The sequence below is a fragment of the Geotrypetes seraphini genome, chromosome 1 (assembly GCF_902459505.1).
Source record: "Geotrypetes seraphini chromosome 1, aGeoSer1.1, whole genome shotgun sequence".
Taxonomy (NCBI): domain Eukaryota; kingdom Metazoa; phylum Chordata; class Amphibia; order Gymnophiona; family Dermophiidae; genus Geotrypetes; species Geotrypetes seraphini.
The window spans coordinates 521,175,974-521,191,335 of NC_047084.1; the positions used below are offsets into that span (position 1 = coordinate 521,175,974).

The 15,362-nt window shown below is 44.4% G+C and overlaps 1 protein-coding gene across 4 annotated transcripts in view; it reads right to left on the reverse strand.

The window, feature by feature from the left end:
* PRRC1 (proline rich coiled-coil 1) overlaps positions 1-15,362 on the reverse strand; it is a 59,568-nt gene that overhangs the window by 19,821 nt on the left and 24,385 nt on the right. For all 4 annotated transcript variants that reach the window (XM_033928974.1, XM_033928973.1, XM_033928976.1 and 1 more), the window contains exon 7: positions 2,122-2,225. In XM_033928974.1, the coding sequence (XP_033784865.1) occupies positions 2,122-2,225 (104 nt within the window). The remainder of the gene's footprint in view (positions 1-2,121; positions 2,226-15,362) is intronic.

Consider the following 15,362-nt stretch of genomic DNA (forward strand, 5'->3'; position numbering starts at 1 on the left):
TTTAAATGTTATAACGTCCTTTTCATTTCGAATATATTGTGGCAGGGCATTCCACCATAAAGGTCCCATCACAGAGAATATGTCTGCTCTTCTTGTACCGATAATTTTCAAAGAGGGGACTGTGAGAAGGTTTTGACCAGAGGAGCGAAGTGATCGTTGGGAAGTATGAGGTATTAATAGTCTAGATATGAATTGAGGTTCGTCGAAGGCTAGAGTTTTAAAGATGAGCAGTATTATTTTAAAGGTGATTCTATGACCAATTGGGAGCCAGTGAGCATCTATCAGTAGCGGTGAAACATGGTCATATTTCCTAGCATTGTATATTAATTTAATAGCAGTATTTTGAATCAACTGTAGTCTCCTTTTTTCTTTCTGAGTGATATTAAGGAAAAGTGCATTGCAATAGTCGAGTTTTGCTATTATTAGTGAATGGATTAGTATCTTAATGGAATTGGGGCTCAAGAATTTGGATATCGACCTGATAAGACGCAGTTTGAAAAAACAGTTTTTATCAGTGAGAGAAATATGATCATGGTAGAGCAGTTTATCGTCGATTACTACTCCTAGAATTTTGACTGTAGGGACTAGATTTAGAGGAGTATTATTGAGGGTAAATGAGTTCATCAGAGTTATATCATTTCTCCAAGTAAATAGCATAGATTTAGTTTTCTTTATATTAAGAGCCAGTTTATTTGTATTAAGCCAGGTTTGTATTGTCTCTAGTTTATGATTAATGGATATGATTTTGTTATTGTTTTTTGGATCCAAGGGGTGTATAAGTTGTATGTCGTCAGCATAAGAGAATGGAGTGAAACCAATGGATTGACAGATGCTTAGCAGTGGGGAAAGGAATATATTAAACAGGAGAGGAGACAAAATGGATCCTTGAAGGATTCCGAAAGTAGAGGAATAAGTCTTGGACATTTCATTATTAAACTTAACGGAAGAAGTGCGATTAGCAAGATATGAAGTTAGCCAAGATAGGACATTTTCTGTTATGCCTATTGATTCTAACCTACCTAACAGTAAATCATGGTCTATGGTGTCAAAGGATGCCGAAATATCTAATGAAAAAAGAATGACAAATTTGTGGTGGTCTAAATGATATTGAATGTTTGAAGTTAATCCTATTAGTGAATATTCTGTATTATGAAATTTTTGAAATCCTGTTTGGTTGGGGTGTAATGCATTAGTGCTTTCTATAAAGTCAGAGAGCTGATTAAATATGAGTTTCTCTGTTAATTTTGCCAAAAATGGTAAGTTAGCTATCGGCCGATAGTTTGTAGGTTCATTTATGCTAATTTTGTGATCTTTAAGGATAGGAGTAATAATTGCGGTTTTCCAGAGGGGAGGGACGGTGGCTGTGATTAAACTCTCCTGAATTAGTGAATGGATAAAAGGTCCAAAGTGAGAAAAATATTTTTTTAGATGGTAAGGTGGAATGATTCCAGAGTTCCGGAGTTCTTTAGGTTAACTTGTTGAAAAAGGGATTCTATATCAGGGGTATATAAGTATTCTAGACTCTGTGCATGTAACTAACTGCCTATCATTTACTTAACTGCTTACCTAGCACAGTGTTTCTCAACTCAGTCCTAGAGTACCCCCTTGCCAGTCAGGTTTTCAGGATATCCACAATGAATATGCATAAACTTAATTTGCATACATTACCTCCATTATGCAAATTTCTTTCATGCATATTCATTATGGATATCCTAAAAAACTGACTGGCAAGGGGGCACGCCAGGACTGAGTTGAGAAACACTGACCTAGCATAACTGCTTGCACCTAGAATTAAATTCATAGAATGGAACTTAACGCTAGTACTCTATAGCAGTTGCACATACAACTACTAGTTAGAGAAATTGTGCTTAGCGCACATCATCCCAGTGCCTAACTTAGGGCAAAGATCTCCTAGTGTTTAGTACCCTTTGAAAATGCACCTCATTCAAGCATCTAGCTTTACAAGTCTAACTCTAGACTTTGTGCTAGACTTTGTGCTACTTTTTACATAGTATGCAGTTGTGAGAAAAGCATGCAGAGCATGGAATTCTTTTGAAACTTCCTAGCAGAGATATTAAGAATTTATTCTAGAAGGTTCAGATATACATCAAAGCCTCTCACTTGTCAGGAAGCAATTCTGCAATGAAGTTCTCCACAGACACAGCAAGCTGCTTCTCATGCATCAATCCCATGCGCCGCAAGCTGTCTATCCTTTCCTGGGCTCCCTAGAAAACATAACATCAAACAGTATTGTAACACAAATACAGTTATACTGAGAACAGGTGTCCTTTCCAAAAGCAGAAAGCCTACAAGAAAGGAGAACTGTTGAAGGGACTATCAGCATACATTGGCTCCCAGTCTTCATGTTCTCTAACCACCTACCATCAACTGGTCACAGCAACCAGGTCTAGGACCATACTGTGCAGCTTCCCAACTCAAAGATGACCCGAGCAGGTAACGGAAAATAAAAAGGGAACCAACTTAATACATTTTTGACTACTTTTCAGAGGCCAAAAACCTCAGGTAAGGACAGTGAGCAAAACATTATCATAACATAAGTGAAACATAAAAGCATTCCAATGTCAATCACAAGAACAATGGTAAATGAGAGCAATCAGGGCAAGAGATGAACCAGTGATCAGAAGATGACAGAGGTAGAATTTTAGTATTTATAATGCAATAGGAAACTTGATCTCTCAAGTCCTTTGTTAGTTGCAAAGTGCCTTAGTTTAACTTACCAGGGGCATTCAATAATTCTACCCGAGTATGAAAGAAAGTAGCAAACATATTGAAACAAGTCTGTGCATGTTGTGACATGTCTCAAGGTTACTCATGCACAGTTGCAGCTCAGTGTGAGTCTAACATTCCAAGGGACAGGACGTCAGGAGAATCTTTGTTCAAATCAAGAACCTGCTAGATTTGGAGCACTGTTCAGTGATAACATTTCTCACAAAAGAAGGAAAAAAGCTACAGGAGATCCATGAACGCATGACTGCGATTTATGGCGAGTCGGCCCCATCATCCTACAAAGTAAAATTTTGGAGCAAGCAGTTTAAGTGGGGTGTAGAGTCATTTTTGTGAAAGTTGCTTCCACATTCAGCCTCACACTAGGCTGAATGTGGAAGCAACTTTCACAAAAATGTGCAAGAAAGTTGAGGATTTAATTTGCCAGACAAATTAAGGTTTCCCGAATAGCTGAAGAAATGGACATCTCGGCAGATAGTTTGGAAAATAATTCACGAAAGTTGACCATGTCCAAGGTTAGTGCAAGATAGGTTCTAAGAATGCTGACGCCATGTCAAAAAGCCAAGAGGCTCCAGTGCTGTCAGGAGAACTTGAAGATGCTCAATGAAGACCAAGGAGAAATTCTTACCTACTAATTTTCTTTGGAAGAAAGAGTGGACCAGCCGCAGCACGACCCACTCCCTAAAGAACTCCATGAAGGGAGGCCTACACAAAAAAAGACCTGCAGCATCGAAAACTCGTCTTGCGGAAGAAATGGTCACCAAGAAAAAAACGCCTTAAGAGCAAGGTCCTTCCACATACAGCTGCCAAAAGGCTCAGAGGATGAACAAGCACGTAAAGGGCTAGAAGGAGATCCCAGTCAGCAACTGATGACCACACTGGTGGCCAGATCAGCTGTACAACTCTCAAGAACCGAATCACATCTGGAGATGAGGCCAAACGTTTATCACGCAAAGACTGCAAACGGAAGGGAAAACCAGGCAAGTCTCGCTCCAGATTGTGACCAGTCAGGCTCCATGCCTGCCGTGGTCCCCTTTACGAACCATAAGAAAAGATGTGCTAAGGTTAAACACTATTCAGAAACCTAGTTTACCCTATCCTGCCAAGCTAACTGACTATCCCCAGGGAGCCCTGAATGAGAATAAACCCTTTTCTGATGAGCTTAATGAAGAAGAGATAGAAACCCTACCCAGTAGTAAACCTGCACTGTGTACATCCATAAACGTGAAATTTAAATAGAGTCCTGTTCGTAAGAAACAGGGCAGTGTGTGGGAAAATCACCAGGGGAACTCAAGAGGGCTGAACTTCAGAGCAGGTGTACATAAGGCTGGGCGTGGTTATCCTAATGAAAAGCAGGCAGTTTTTCCCTCTCATTCAGAGAGGACAGGGAAGGGAGAAGGGTCTCTTCCTGAAGGCAGAGAACCAGGCCTAGGCCAAGGTAGCAACTTGGAATCCATGGAGTTTGAGGAAGCCTCTCCAAGCCTTCAGACAGATATCTGACCACCCCAGACTATAGGACGTTCAGAAAAGAAATAAAAACCACACTTTTCAAGAAATTCCTGAAGCAGCAATAACAACACGACCTCTAAATGCTCTTAAGATCTACAACTTACCTCTCTAGCTAATCATTGTAATTCTGTCTTTTTTAAATTAACCTTTTGTAATCCGCCTTGAACCGCAAGGTAATGGCGGAATAGAAATCCCTAATGTAATGTAATGTAATGTAATATCTTGTTTCAAGAGGAATCCATGGAGATTGTGAAACCTGTGATACCAGAGCCAGATGCCATGGAAGTAAGCTGAGCTGTTATAACTTACTTGAATAGGGCAGCACATGCTCTGTGACTTTATTGTTTGAGAGGAAACTTTGAAGGAGAGACTGTATTCAAACATTTTTCTTTAGAAGTATTTAAGGCTGTGTGTTTGATTTTGGCCTTTGCTGAATTTGAGGCAGCTGCATTTTACAGAGCAGTTGTAATGTGAAGGCCTAGCACCTTTTGTGGGGGAAGGGCACCTTTTTGTGCTCTAGAAAAAGACTGAACTGTGAGTATCACTGAAGTGCTGCAAGTGTTTTGTTCTTCCTTTCTGATTGATTTTTGATAATGTCAGGAAGCTGAGAGTTGTTCTTTTTGGGAGAGGTTTGCTATAATTCTTTGGGTGGGAATTATGATTGCTGTGTTCAGCCAGTAAATGCAAACTAGTCAACTCTCCTAACTCAGCTCAGTCGAGCTGAGAGAGGCTCCTGGCGTGCTTTTCAGCAGGGCCAATCCCATGAACAATATACAGTAAAACCTTGGTTTGCGAGCATAATTAGTTCCAGAAGCATTCTTGTAATCCAAAGCACTCATATATTAAAGCAAATTTCCCCTTTGGAAATAATGGAAGATTTGTTCCACAACCCAAAAACTTTAATACAAAATACACCAAAAACATGCTTGTAATCCAAAACACTCGTATATCAAAGCGAATTTCCCCATAAGAAATAATGGAAACTAAGACAATTCGTTCCACAACCCCAAACCTTTAATACAAAATACTATATGTACTTGTATTGCAAGACCTCGCTCATTTAGAAGTCACTACACTCCCAGAGCGTCAGAGAGAGAAGAATCATCAGTTCAGTTGTGATGATGTGACACGTGTATACTGTATATACTTGTATTGCAAGACTTTGCTTGTTTAGAACAGTCACTCCACTCTTGCAGTGTCAGAAAGAGAAGAACCATCGGCTCAGTTGTGATGTGTGTATACTGTATGTACTTGTATTGCAAGACATTGCTTGTATATCAAGTTAAAATTTAATAAAATGTTTTGCTTGTCTTGCAAAACACTTGCAAATTATGCTACTAGCAATCCAAGGTTTTACTGTATATTGGAAAAGTCTGCTTTCCTGAACTGAGGGAAAGTGAATGCAAAGTTTAAAACTTATGTTTGAAAAGGCTCAGGCTTAGTGAAGGCCTAAACTTCAGTGGACTGTTTGCTGCTGATTTTTTTTTTTTTTTTTCTGCTTGTGTTTTCTTGAACCTGATGGATTACTGAAACTGATTTGTTTTACCTGTTTGCAAAGATTATTTTTTTCTTGTTTGGATGATACTGAAATAAAACTGCTTCTGAAGACTGCAGGATATTCAAAGCAGTATTTCTATTGACTGGTAAGAGAACTGAACATTATTCACACTGCCTGTAGGAACTGCATACATTTTGAGCAGCGCGCCCATTTGCTGTTTTGCTTGCCATCCACTAGGGGTGCCACCGTGCAGCCCGTGGCCTCGGTGGCAACAAGACCATCCTACAGAAAACTCCAGCATGCAAGGCAAAGCAGCCCAAAGGGAAACCACACTACGTGCATAACACCATTCCTCCAAAACACACTAACCACACTCCTAAGCCTGGGAGGAGGAAATTCTCCGAGACTTTAAGAGAGAGAATACTATATCTGAAAATTCCTTGCTCTTTTCAAGAGCCAAGCTATAAGTCCAAAAAAAGACTCTGTAACGAAATCCCCAGTACTTTTAGCGGTAAGGGAAGCCCAGTCTTCCCCCACCCCTCCCACCCCCTAGCAGCCACGATGGCTGGGGAATCCCCAGCAACTGTTAGGGAACATTGAGTCTCCCCACCGCCCATTGCCAACACACCCTTCATAGATTCTGGGGAAACCCTCGAGCTGGTCATCTCCGAAGCTAGCTAGGGATCCAATTCCAGCAGCGAACAAACAACAAAGGCTCACCGCATTAAGCCCTCGGCAGGAACACACTGAGCAGTTCTTTGGCTTGCGAGAAGTGCACATTGTGAACCTCGAGGCAGGCTGACTGAAACTGGCATCTGAATTGAAGAAAGAAATGTGAATGAACAGAGTCCCTGCAAACCAGCACAGAAAAGAATAGCACTGGCTCTGGTCTTTTTTTTTGTAAATGAAACTGTAAATTAAAAGGAGCAGACCCCACAGGAACTCAGAACTGTAGTCCTTGCCATTCCTTGGCAAGGCATACAGTGGAGGCTCTTCTAAAGAAAAAGTGGTTAAGTGGGGGAAAGGGAGGGACTCGCCCACCCGATTGTGACATCCTTGAGGTAGTACCGTATTTTCGCGGATATAACGCGCACCTGTGTAAAACGCGCACAGGGGTATAGCGCGCAGAAATCACGATGATATGTACCAAAACTTTTCTATACCGCGCTCAGGCATATAACGCACATGATGCCCGACGCTCCTTTCGCCCGCCCTGACTTTCCGTGCGCTGTCCCGACTCTCCGTTCACCCCCCCTGACTTCCGTGCACTGTCCCCCCCTTGAAGTCCTGTCCCCCCCTTGAAGGTCTGTCCCCATCCTGAAAGCCTGATGCCCCCCCCCCCGACGTCCGATACATCCCCCCCCCCGGCAGGACCACTCGCACCCTCACCCCGAAGGACCGCCGACTCCCCAACAATATCGGGCCAGGAGGGAGCCCAAACCCTCCTGGCCACGGCGACCCCCTAACCCCACCCCGCACTACATTACGGGCAGGAGGGATCCCAGGCCCTCCTGCCCCCGACGCAAACCCCCCCCCCCCCCCAACGACCGCCCCCCCCCCCAAGAACCTCCGCCCGTCCCCCAGCCGACCCGCGACCCCCCTGGCCGACCCCCACGACCCCCCCACCCCCCTTCCCCGTACCTTTGGAAGTTGGCCGGACAGACGGGAGCCAAACCCGCCTGTCCGGCAGGCAGCCAACGAAGGAATGAGGCCGGATTGGCCCATCCGTCCTAAAGCTCCGCCTACTGGTGGGGCCTAAGGCGCGTGGGCCAATCAGAATAGGCCCTGGAGCCTTAGGTCCCACCTGGGGGCGCGGCCTGAGGCACATGGGCCAAACCCGACCATGTGTCTCAGGCCGCGCCCCCAGGTGGGACCTAAGGCTCCAGGGCCTATTCTGATTGGCCCACGCGCCTTAGGCCCCATCAGTAGGCGGAGCTTTAGGACGGATGGGCCAATCCGGCCTCATTCCTTCGTTGGCTGCCTGCCGGACAGGCGGGTTTGGCTCCCGTCTGTCCGGCCAACTTCCAAAGGTACGGGGAAGGGGGGTGGGGGGGGCGGGGGGGTCGGCCAGGGGGGTCGCGGGTCGGCTGGGGGGGGCGGTCGGAGGTTCTTGGGGGGGGGCGGTCGTTGGAGGGAGGGGGGTTTGCGTCGAGGGCAGGAGGGCCTGGGATCCCTCCTGCCCGTAATGTAGTGCGGGGTGGGGTTGGGGGGTCGCCGTGGCCAGGAGGGTTTGGGCTCCCTTCTGGCCCAACTACACAAAGGTACGGGGAAGGCGGGTGGGGGTGTCGTGGGGGTCGGCCAGGGGGGTCGCGGGTCGGCTGGGGGACGGGCGGAGGTTCTTGGGGGGGGGGCGGTCGTTGGGGGGAGGGGGTTTGCGTCGAGGGCAGGAGGGCCTGGGATCCCTCCTGCCCGTAATGTAGTGCGGGGTGGGGGTAGGGGGTCGCCGTGGCCAGGAGGGTTTGGGCTCCCTCCTGGCCCGATATTGTCGGGAAGTCGGCGGTCCTTCGGGGGGGGGGGGGGGATGTATCGGACGTCGGGGAGTCGGCCGGGCAAGAGGGCTTGGGCTCCCTCTTGCTCCGATCGTGGATGCGGGTGCGGGTGGGAGCGCGTGCGAGCGGTCGTTCGGGGTGGGGGTGCGAGCGGTCCTGCTGGGGGGGTGAATCGGGCGTCGGGCGGGGTGGGAACTATGTTTAAAAACTTTTCTATACCGCGCTCAGGCATATAACGCGCGAGGGGTATGCGCGGTAGGTAAAATCGCGCATAACGCGCGCGTTATATCCGCGAAAATACGGTAATAGCCCCGTGGACCTCAGCTTAGTCCGATCAGAAAACAGGGGCAGATAAAAAGACTACTGCCTCAGCTTTCCAACAGACACTGCTCAGGCCTAAAAGAAGACTGCACAGGCTTACCACCTTCACCTGTTGGAGACCGAGGACAGACTGATTCTATGAGACTGCACAGCCCACTTGTACTGTAAGAATTCAGTATGTTCTCAGTCTCCACCTGCTGGCACAGGAGCATAAACCCATCCATCTGTGCCAATCCGGAGGGACAATAAAGTAGTGTCCTTGCAAGTGTCTCGACCTGGATCCTCAAATTCCAGCCCAAGCATTGTCTTCTTCGAGGTATAGGGTAAGGACACCTTGACATTCCTCCTCGAGGCTGGATTTGAGATCACTTCCCCATTCTTCGAGGTATAGTATCTCTTCACACCATCTGTCGAGGCATTTGTCTCGACCCAGGTCTTCTTCTCGAGGTAGACCTCGTTCTTCAAGGCATTAACACCACTCAAGGCCAACCAGTGTTCTGGTTCTGAAAAAGTGCTGCCCCCCCCCCCAGCAGTATCACCTTGGTGTGCTTTGTGGCATCTGTTCTTATTGTGTAAATTGATTCTTATCTTTGACACAAAACCCTTCACATTTACTGCACTGAATAGTTAAGCTCTGGAACGCGTTGCCAGAGGATGTGGTAAGAGCAGATAGCGTAGCTGGTTTTAAGAAAGGTTTGGACAAGTTCCTGGAGGAAAAGTCCATAGTCTGTTATTGAGAAAGACATGGGGGAAGCCACTGCTTGCCCTGTATTGGTAGCATGGAATGTTGCTACTCCTTGGATTTTAGCTAGGTACTAGTGACCTGGATTGGCCACCGTGAGAACAGGCTACTAGGCTTGATGGACTATTGGTCTGACCCAGTAAGGCTATTCTTATGTTCTTATATAAGAACACCAACAATCAATCTGAAGCAAAAATTAGTAAAAAGCAACCTTACAACAGACGTTCAAGAAGAGAATGGTGCAAATCCCTGCAATATATCAAGCCAATTCTCTTAAATATCTTCCTGGTTGATAGTGAAGGGATTTGGGGGAAACATGTATTGTTTTTGAAGACAACACTAAAATTTAATGCAGAATAGGCACATCTGAAGAGTAGACAGAATGAGAAGTGATCTTAAAAAAAAATAGCCTTGCATACAATCTATGCAAAAAAAAAAGTCATCATATATTTGGAGAGCAGTACAGAACTGGGGAGGAGGTGAGAAGCTGATGTGCACAAAACAAGAGAGACCAAAGGATGACAGTGTTCAAAGGCTTCAATGAAGTGGAACAGTGGATTAACATAGTAGCTAGAGCTAAAACTGATGCAAAGGTGCATAGGGAAAGGCATTACACGGGAAAAAAAAGATAGCAGTAATACCTCAACTAGGATAGTATGTCCAATCCTGGAAGCTATTCCTCTACAGGTAGTCCAGAGAAAAATCTAAATAAGTATACCCTAGAGGAGAAGAGACAAAGGGCTGAGAAAGAGAGAGTGAAGAGAGAGACATGCAATTTATTTATTTACAGTACTTATATGCCACTTAAAGTCAAAGTGGCTTACAATGAAACATCCATAATAAAAATCCTACATCCCTACCAACCCCTTACAACTACGTTAAGAGGACAATAACCCCAGCAAACAAATAAAGCAATTCTCTTATAAATGAAAATGTATCTTCAAATAAGTTTTTAAAATGTTGCAGCGACGTTAAAAAGTGAACATACCCCAAGCTCGCTATGGAAAAGGCACAATAATAATAATAATAATTTTATTCTTATATACCACCTAAGCCATAGAAGTTCGAGGCGGTTTACAGCAAGAAGCGCTGGACAATCAGCGAAGAGGTTACAGTCAAAGTTAGCGAAGAGGTTACAAGAGATAGTATCAGTGTAGTGGACCTTATAAATATATATCAAAAGATATCAACAGACACAAGATGCAAATCTTTTGCAGAGGAAAATAAATCTAGAACAAAGTTTCAGCATGAGGCTACAGGGCGGCAAAGTCAAATGTATCATCTAAAATATTGAATTGCATACAAGATTGTGGATCCTAGAGATAGTGGTAAAGACAAAACAGCAATGACTTTCAAAAAAAGCATGGAATAAGCATTGGAAGATTAGGGTTTACCTTCGATAATCTTTCCGTTAGTCTGTAGGATTCCATATGGTAAGGGCTCAATCCAAATCCGCAATCCAGAAGTTGCAGAATCTAACATTTTTCTGAGTACATGCTCCTCCCCTATAGGCTGAGAGCTATCCATATCCAGTTGAGTCCCAAAGCCAAGCAACATACCTGAACAAATCCATGACAAGGGAGTAAAAGGGAAAGATCCCCAACAACAAATAATTTTGAACTGGTCTACTCTGCAAAACACGAAACAAACATGCACAAAGGCAATTCAGCAAAACATTGAGGAGCAATTCAAAATACTTCTGCATGGATTGCTTGCAAAAATTGAAACTGGATATGGCTCTAGCTCTCAGTCTATGGGAGAGGAGCATGTGCTCAGAAAAGTGTTGTATTTATGCAACTCCAGGATTGCGGGTTGGGACTGAACATCTATAGTATGGAATTCGGAAGGGACGTTAACAGAGAATTTCTAGTGGAGAAATAGGGTGGTAAAACTTAACAGGGGTAGCCTGAATGAGGCACAGCTACAATCCTACACATGAATGGTGTGATTGGACCAAGCTCATGAAGTAATATGCAGAACAAGCATAACTTAAATCTAAATTTCTGTGAGCATGAGGAGAGTGGAATTGTTTTTAAGACAGTCTCACTAATTTTGGGAACTACAAAGGATTACAAACTTGGTAAAAAGATATTGACAGGAGCCTGGTTGTTGGATTAAGTATTAAAGAATCAAAGCTGAGATGACAAGGCCAGAACTGGATGGAAGCCAAAAGTTTAAAATGATGGTTAGGATAAATATGGAGGACTGTGGTGAATAAAGGCTTAGAAGTCAGTTAAAAGATAACATGGATAGATGAATGGGGAGAGGGAGGATAAGGTATTAGGCTGTATGAAGGACTTTAAATGCTTAGGTAAAAAGTAGAGGTACCACAACCCAACTTTCTATTCTACAATATTTATAACCCACACTAACCACAAACTATAAATTCTATGCAGATAAGAGCATAGAATAGCGGTCTCCAACCTTTTTTGCACCATGGACCGGTTTCATGCAAAACAATTTTTCCACTGACTGGGAGGGGGGAGGGCTTCAAATGTATAGAGGGGCATAATCAAAAGATACGTCTAAGTCCATTTTGGGCCTAAGTCACTAGTCACCCAAAGTCAGACATGGGAAAAGGTCAATTTTCGAAAAATATGTTCAACATATTTTTATTTACGAAAATCGTCTAACTGTACGTCCAGCCATCTGATCATCCAGACCGCTAAGTCATCTATCTTTATACCCCATTTTCGTCCAAAAATTCATCCAAGTCAAAAACGCCTAGAAAAAGACCTTTTGGACACGGGCAGGGTCAGTAAAGTGATGGACTGGACACTCAAACATTGCACCAGAGTAGAGGGGTACCTTACAGGGCACAGCTGTGAACTTCACAAAAAGGGTGCCACATACACATCTCACCACAACAACCTTATAGGTCATGGTGAGCCCCCCTAAACCTCCCCAGAAAAGACTAGACCCTCCTATCTACCACCCAATGGCCCTTATGGCTGCAGGTGCCACTTATATGACAGTACATAAGGGTTTGGGGGTTTTTTAGGGGGTGCACATGTTTCACCATGCATGCAATAGTTAGAGTGGCTTATTGGCCTGGGTCCTTCTCTCCATGGTTCACTAGACCACCCCAGACCACTAAAGCCACCTCTGTGCAGCTCTACTAGGCTTTCCTATGCCAGGCGCTGATGTTCTGGAAGCAGATATGTAAAGTTGTTATTACGATTTTTATGGCAGTGCGGGAGGGGGGGGGGGTGTTCAGTGATCACTGGGGGAGTGTTTAGGGGTCTCTACTTTGTCCCTGCAGTGGTTATCTGGTCACTTTGGATACCTTCTTATGACATAGATCTGGTTTTAGATGGCCTAAGTCACAATGTCTAAGTTCCATCTAACTTTCGGTTATACATGCAGTACGATTAAGTCTAGGACGGCCCACGGCTTGCCCAAATTCCGCCCTCACCACTCCTCCTAAAAACGCCCCTTTTAGCTTTGGGTGTACAGCAGCACTGTGAAGGCTTAAGTCATTTTTAGATATGTCTAAAACCCGGTTCAAGGCACTTGGACGACTTGTCTCACTGATTGTCTAAGTGCCAATTTAGGCCGTTTTTTAGACGTATTTCCATTTCGATTATGAGCCCCATAATCAATAAAGTACATAATATATAATTTATTACAAATATAATGTAAATGTAATTACTACATATTATGCAATTTCTATTATTATTATATTGTATATATAATATATTAATACAACTCACCATAATGCAGAATCAGTGGGAACCCTGAGCTTGTTTCCCTGCAACTAGACAGTCCCATCTGAAGGTGATGGGAGACAGTGACATCTGAAGTGTGTTCCTTATGTCCAGTCTACTCTGTAACCTCATTTTGGTTGCTGTCACAGTAGAAAACCCTGCTTCACAACCCTCTATGCAGCCTAGAATTCTTTGGGCAAAAGCTACCACCTTGTCACATTGTTTTGCCGCCTTGAGATCTTCAAACTCCATCACCCCAAAGTCTCTCTCTCAATTCGTGCATGTCAGTCTCTCACCCCCTAGCACATACTGTTCTCTTGGATTTCTGTACCCCAAGTGCCTCACTTTGCAGTTTTTCACATTAAATCTTAGCTGCCAAACATTAGACCATTCTTCTAATTTTTTGTAGATCTTTTTTTATATTATCCACACTAACCGGAGAGTCCACTCCATTGCAAATCTTGATGTCATCTGCAAAAAGGCAAACTTTACCTACCAACCCTTCAGCAATGCCACTCACAAATACAATATGTTGAATAGGATCGGCCCCAGTACAGATCCCTGAGGCACTTTACTACTTACATTTTTATCTTCTGAGAAAACTCCATTAAACTACCATCCTCTGCCATCTATCTGTCACCACTTCTCAATCTAGTTCACCACTTTTTTGTCCTAACTTTAGCCCAATGAGTTTATTTACGAGCCGCCTGGTGAGGGACCGTGTCAAAAGCCTTACTGAAATCCAAGTAGACTACATCCAGTGCATGTCAACTATGCAATTTTTTGGTCACCCAGTCAAAGAAATAGATCATATTAATTTGGCATGATTTTCCTTTGATGAAGCTATGCTGCTTCTGATCTAGTAACCTATTGGATTCCAGGAAACTCACTATTCTTTCCTTCAGCAGCACCTCCATTTCCTTTCCAAACACCGACATAAGGCTAACCAGCCTAGTTCCCCGCCTATTCTCTGCTTCCGCTTTTGTGAAGAGGTATCACATTTATTGTTCTCCAATACTGCAGAACCTCCCCCGTCTCCAAAGATTTCTTATACAAATCTTTAAGAGGACCTGCCAGAACCCCTCTGAGCTCTCTCAAGATTCTGGGATAAATCTCATCTGGCCCCATGGTTTTGTTCACATTCAGTTTTTCTTAAACATTTTCTTTCATAAATGGTGTAGTATCAACTTCAATTTCAGGTGCTCATTTAACAGCCGAAGGAGGTCCAAGTCTTGCATTTTCCTTGGTGAAAACAGAACAGAAATACCGTATTTTTCATTCCATAAGACGCACCCAAGATTTAGAGGAGGATAACAAGAAAAAAAACATTCTGAACCAAATTCTCCCTGCCAGGCTCTGCAACCCAACCCCACACTCCTTGCCAGGCTCTGCACCCTGTCCCCCCTTTGATGGTCTAGTGGTAGGCCGGGACAGGGCACAGGGCAGGCCGGGACAGGGCAGGCAGGCCTAATGGCAGTCAGGCAGGCCTAGCTCTTGCCCAACAATGCTGGACTGCCATTTGCGGAGCAGCAAGGCAGGAAGCAAAAAACTCGCGCCTGCCTTCTTGCCGCTCCGACTCTGCCGCTGGGAAGAAAGCCAGAGGGAATGACAGGAAGCTGAGAGCTCCTGCCCTACAGTTCTGGACTGCCAGACCGCCAGAGAAATTAAGGTAGGGGGGGAGGGTAGTTAGTATTCGCTCCATAAGACGCACCCTTATTTCCACCCACTTTTTTGGGGAAAAAAAGTATGTCTTATAGAGTGAAAAATACGGTATTTGTTAAGCATCTCTGCTTTTTCCTCATTGCTATCCACATAGCGGTTCATAATATCTTTCAATCTCACAATTCCATTTCTAGCCTTCCCCCTCTTCACTAATATACCAGAAAAAAGTCTTGTCACCCTTCTTTTATGTTTCCAGTCATTTGTTCTTTCATCAGAGCCTTCATCAGCCTGATTTTAGAGCTCCCTTCAGTTTGAACCACAGATCCTCCTCCACATCTATGTCCTCACAACTCTGAGCACCCACTTTCCACTTTGGTCCATAATTCAAACCATAAAGTGTGATATTTACTATTTACCAGGGAGGCACATACTCTGACACTGGACACGCTTCATTCCTCCCCTTGTGGGTTCCAACACCCTTTGTCTCAGTAGTGCACTTTGAAAGGCATCTACAATCTTTCTGCTTCTGCAGACGGGACTGTCCAATCCACATCCGGCAGATTGAAATGCCCCAGCCACAGCACTTCCCCCTTCATTCCCAACTTTTAGATATCTATGACCAAATCTTTGCCTAACTTCTCTGTATGTATCAGAGGTCTGTAAATGACGCCCACATAGATGGATGTTCC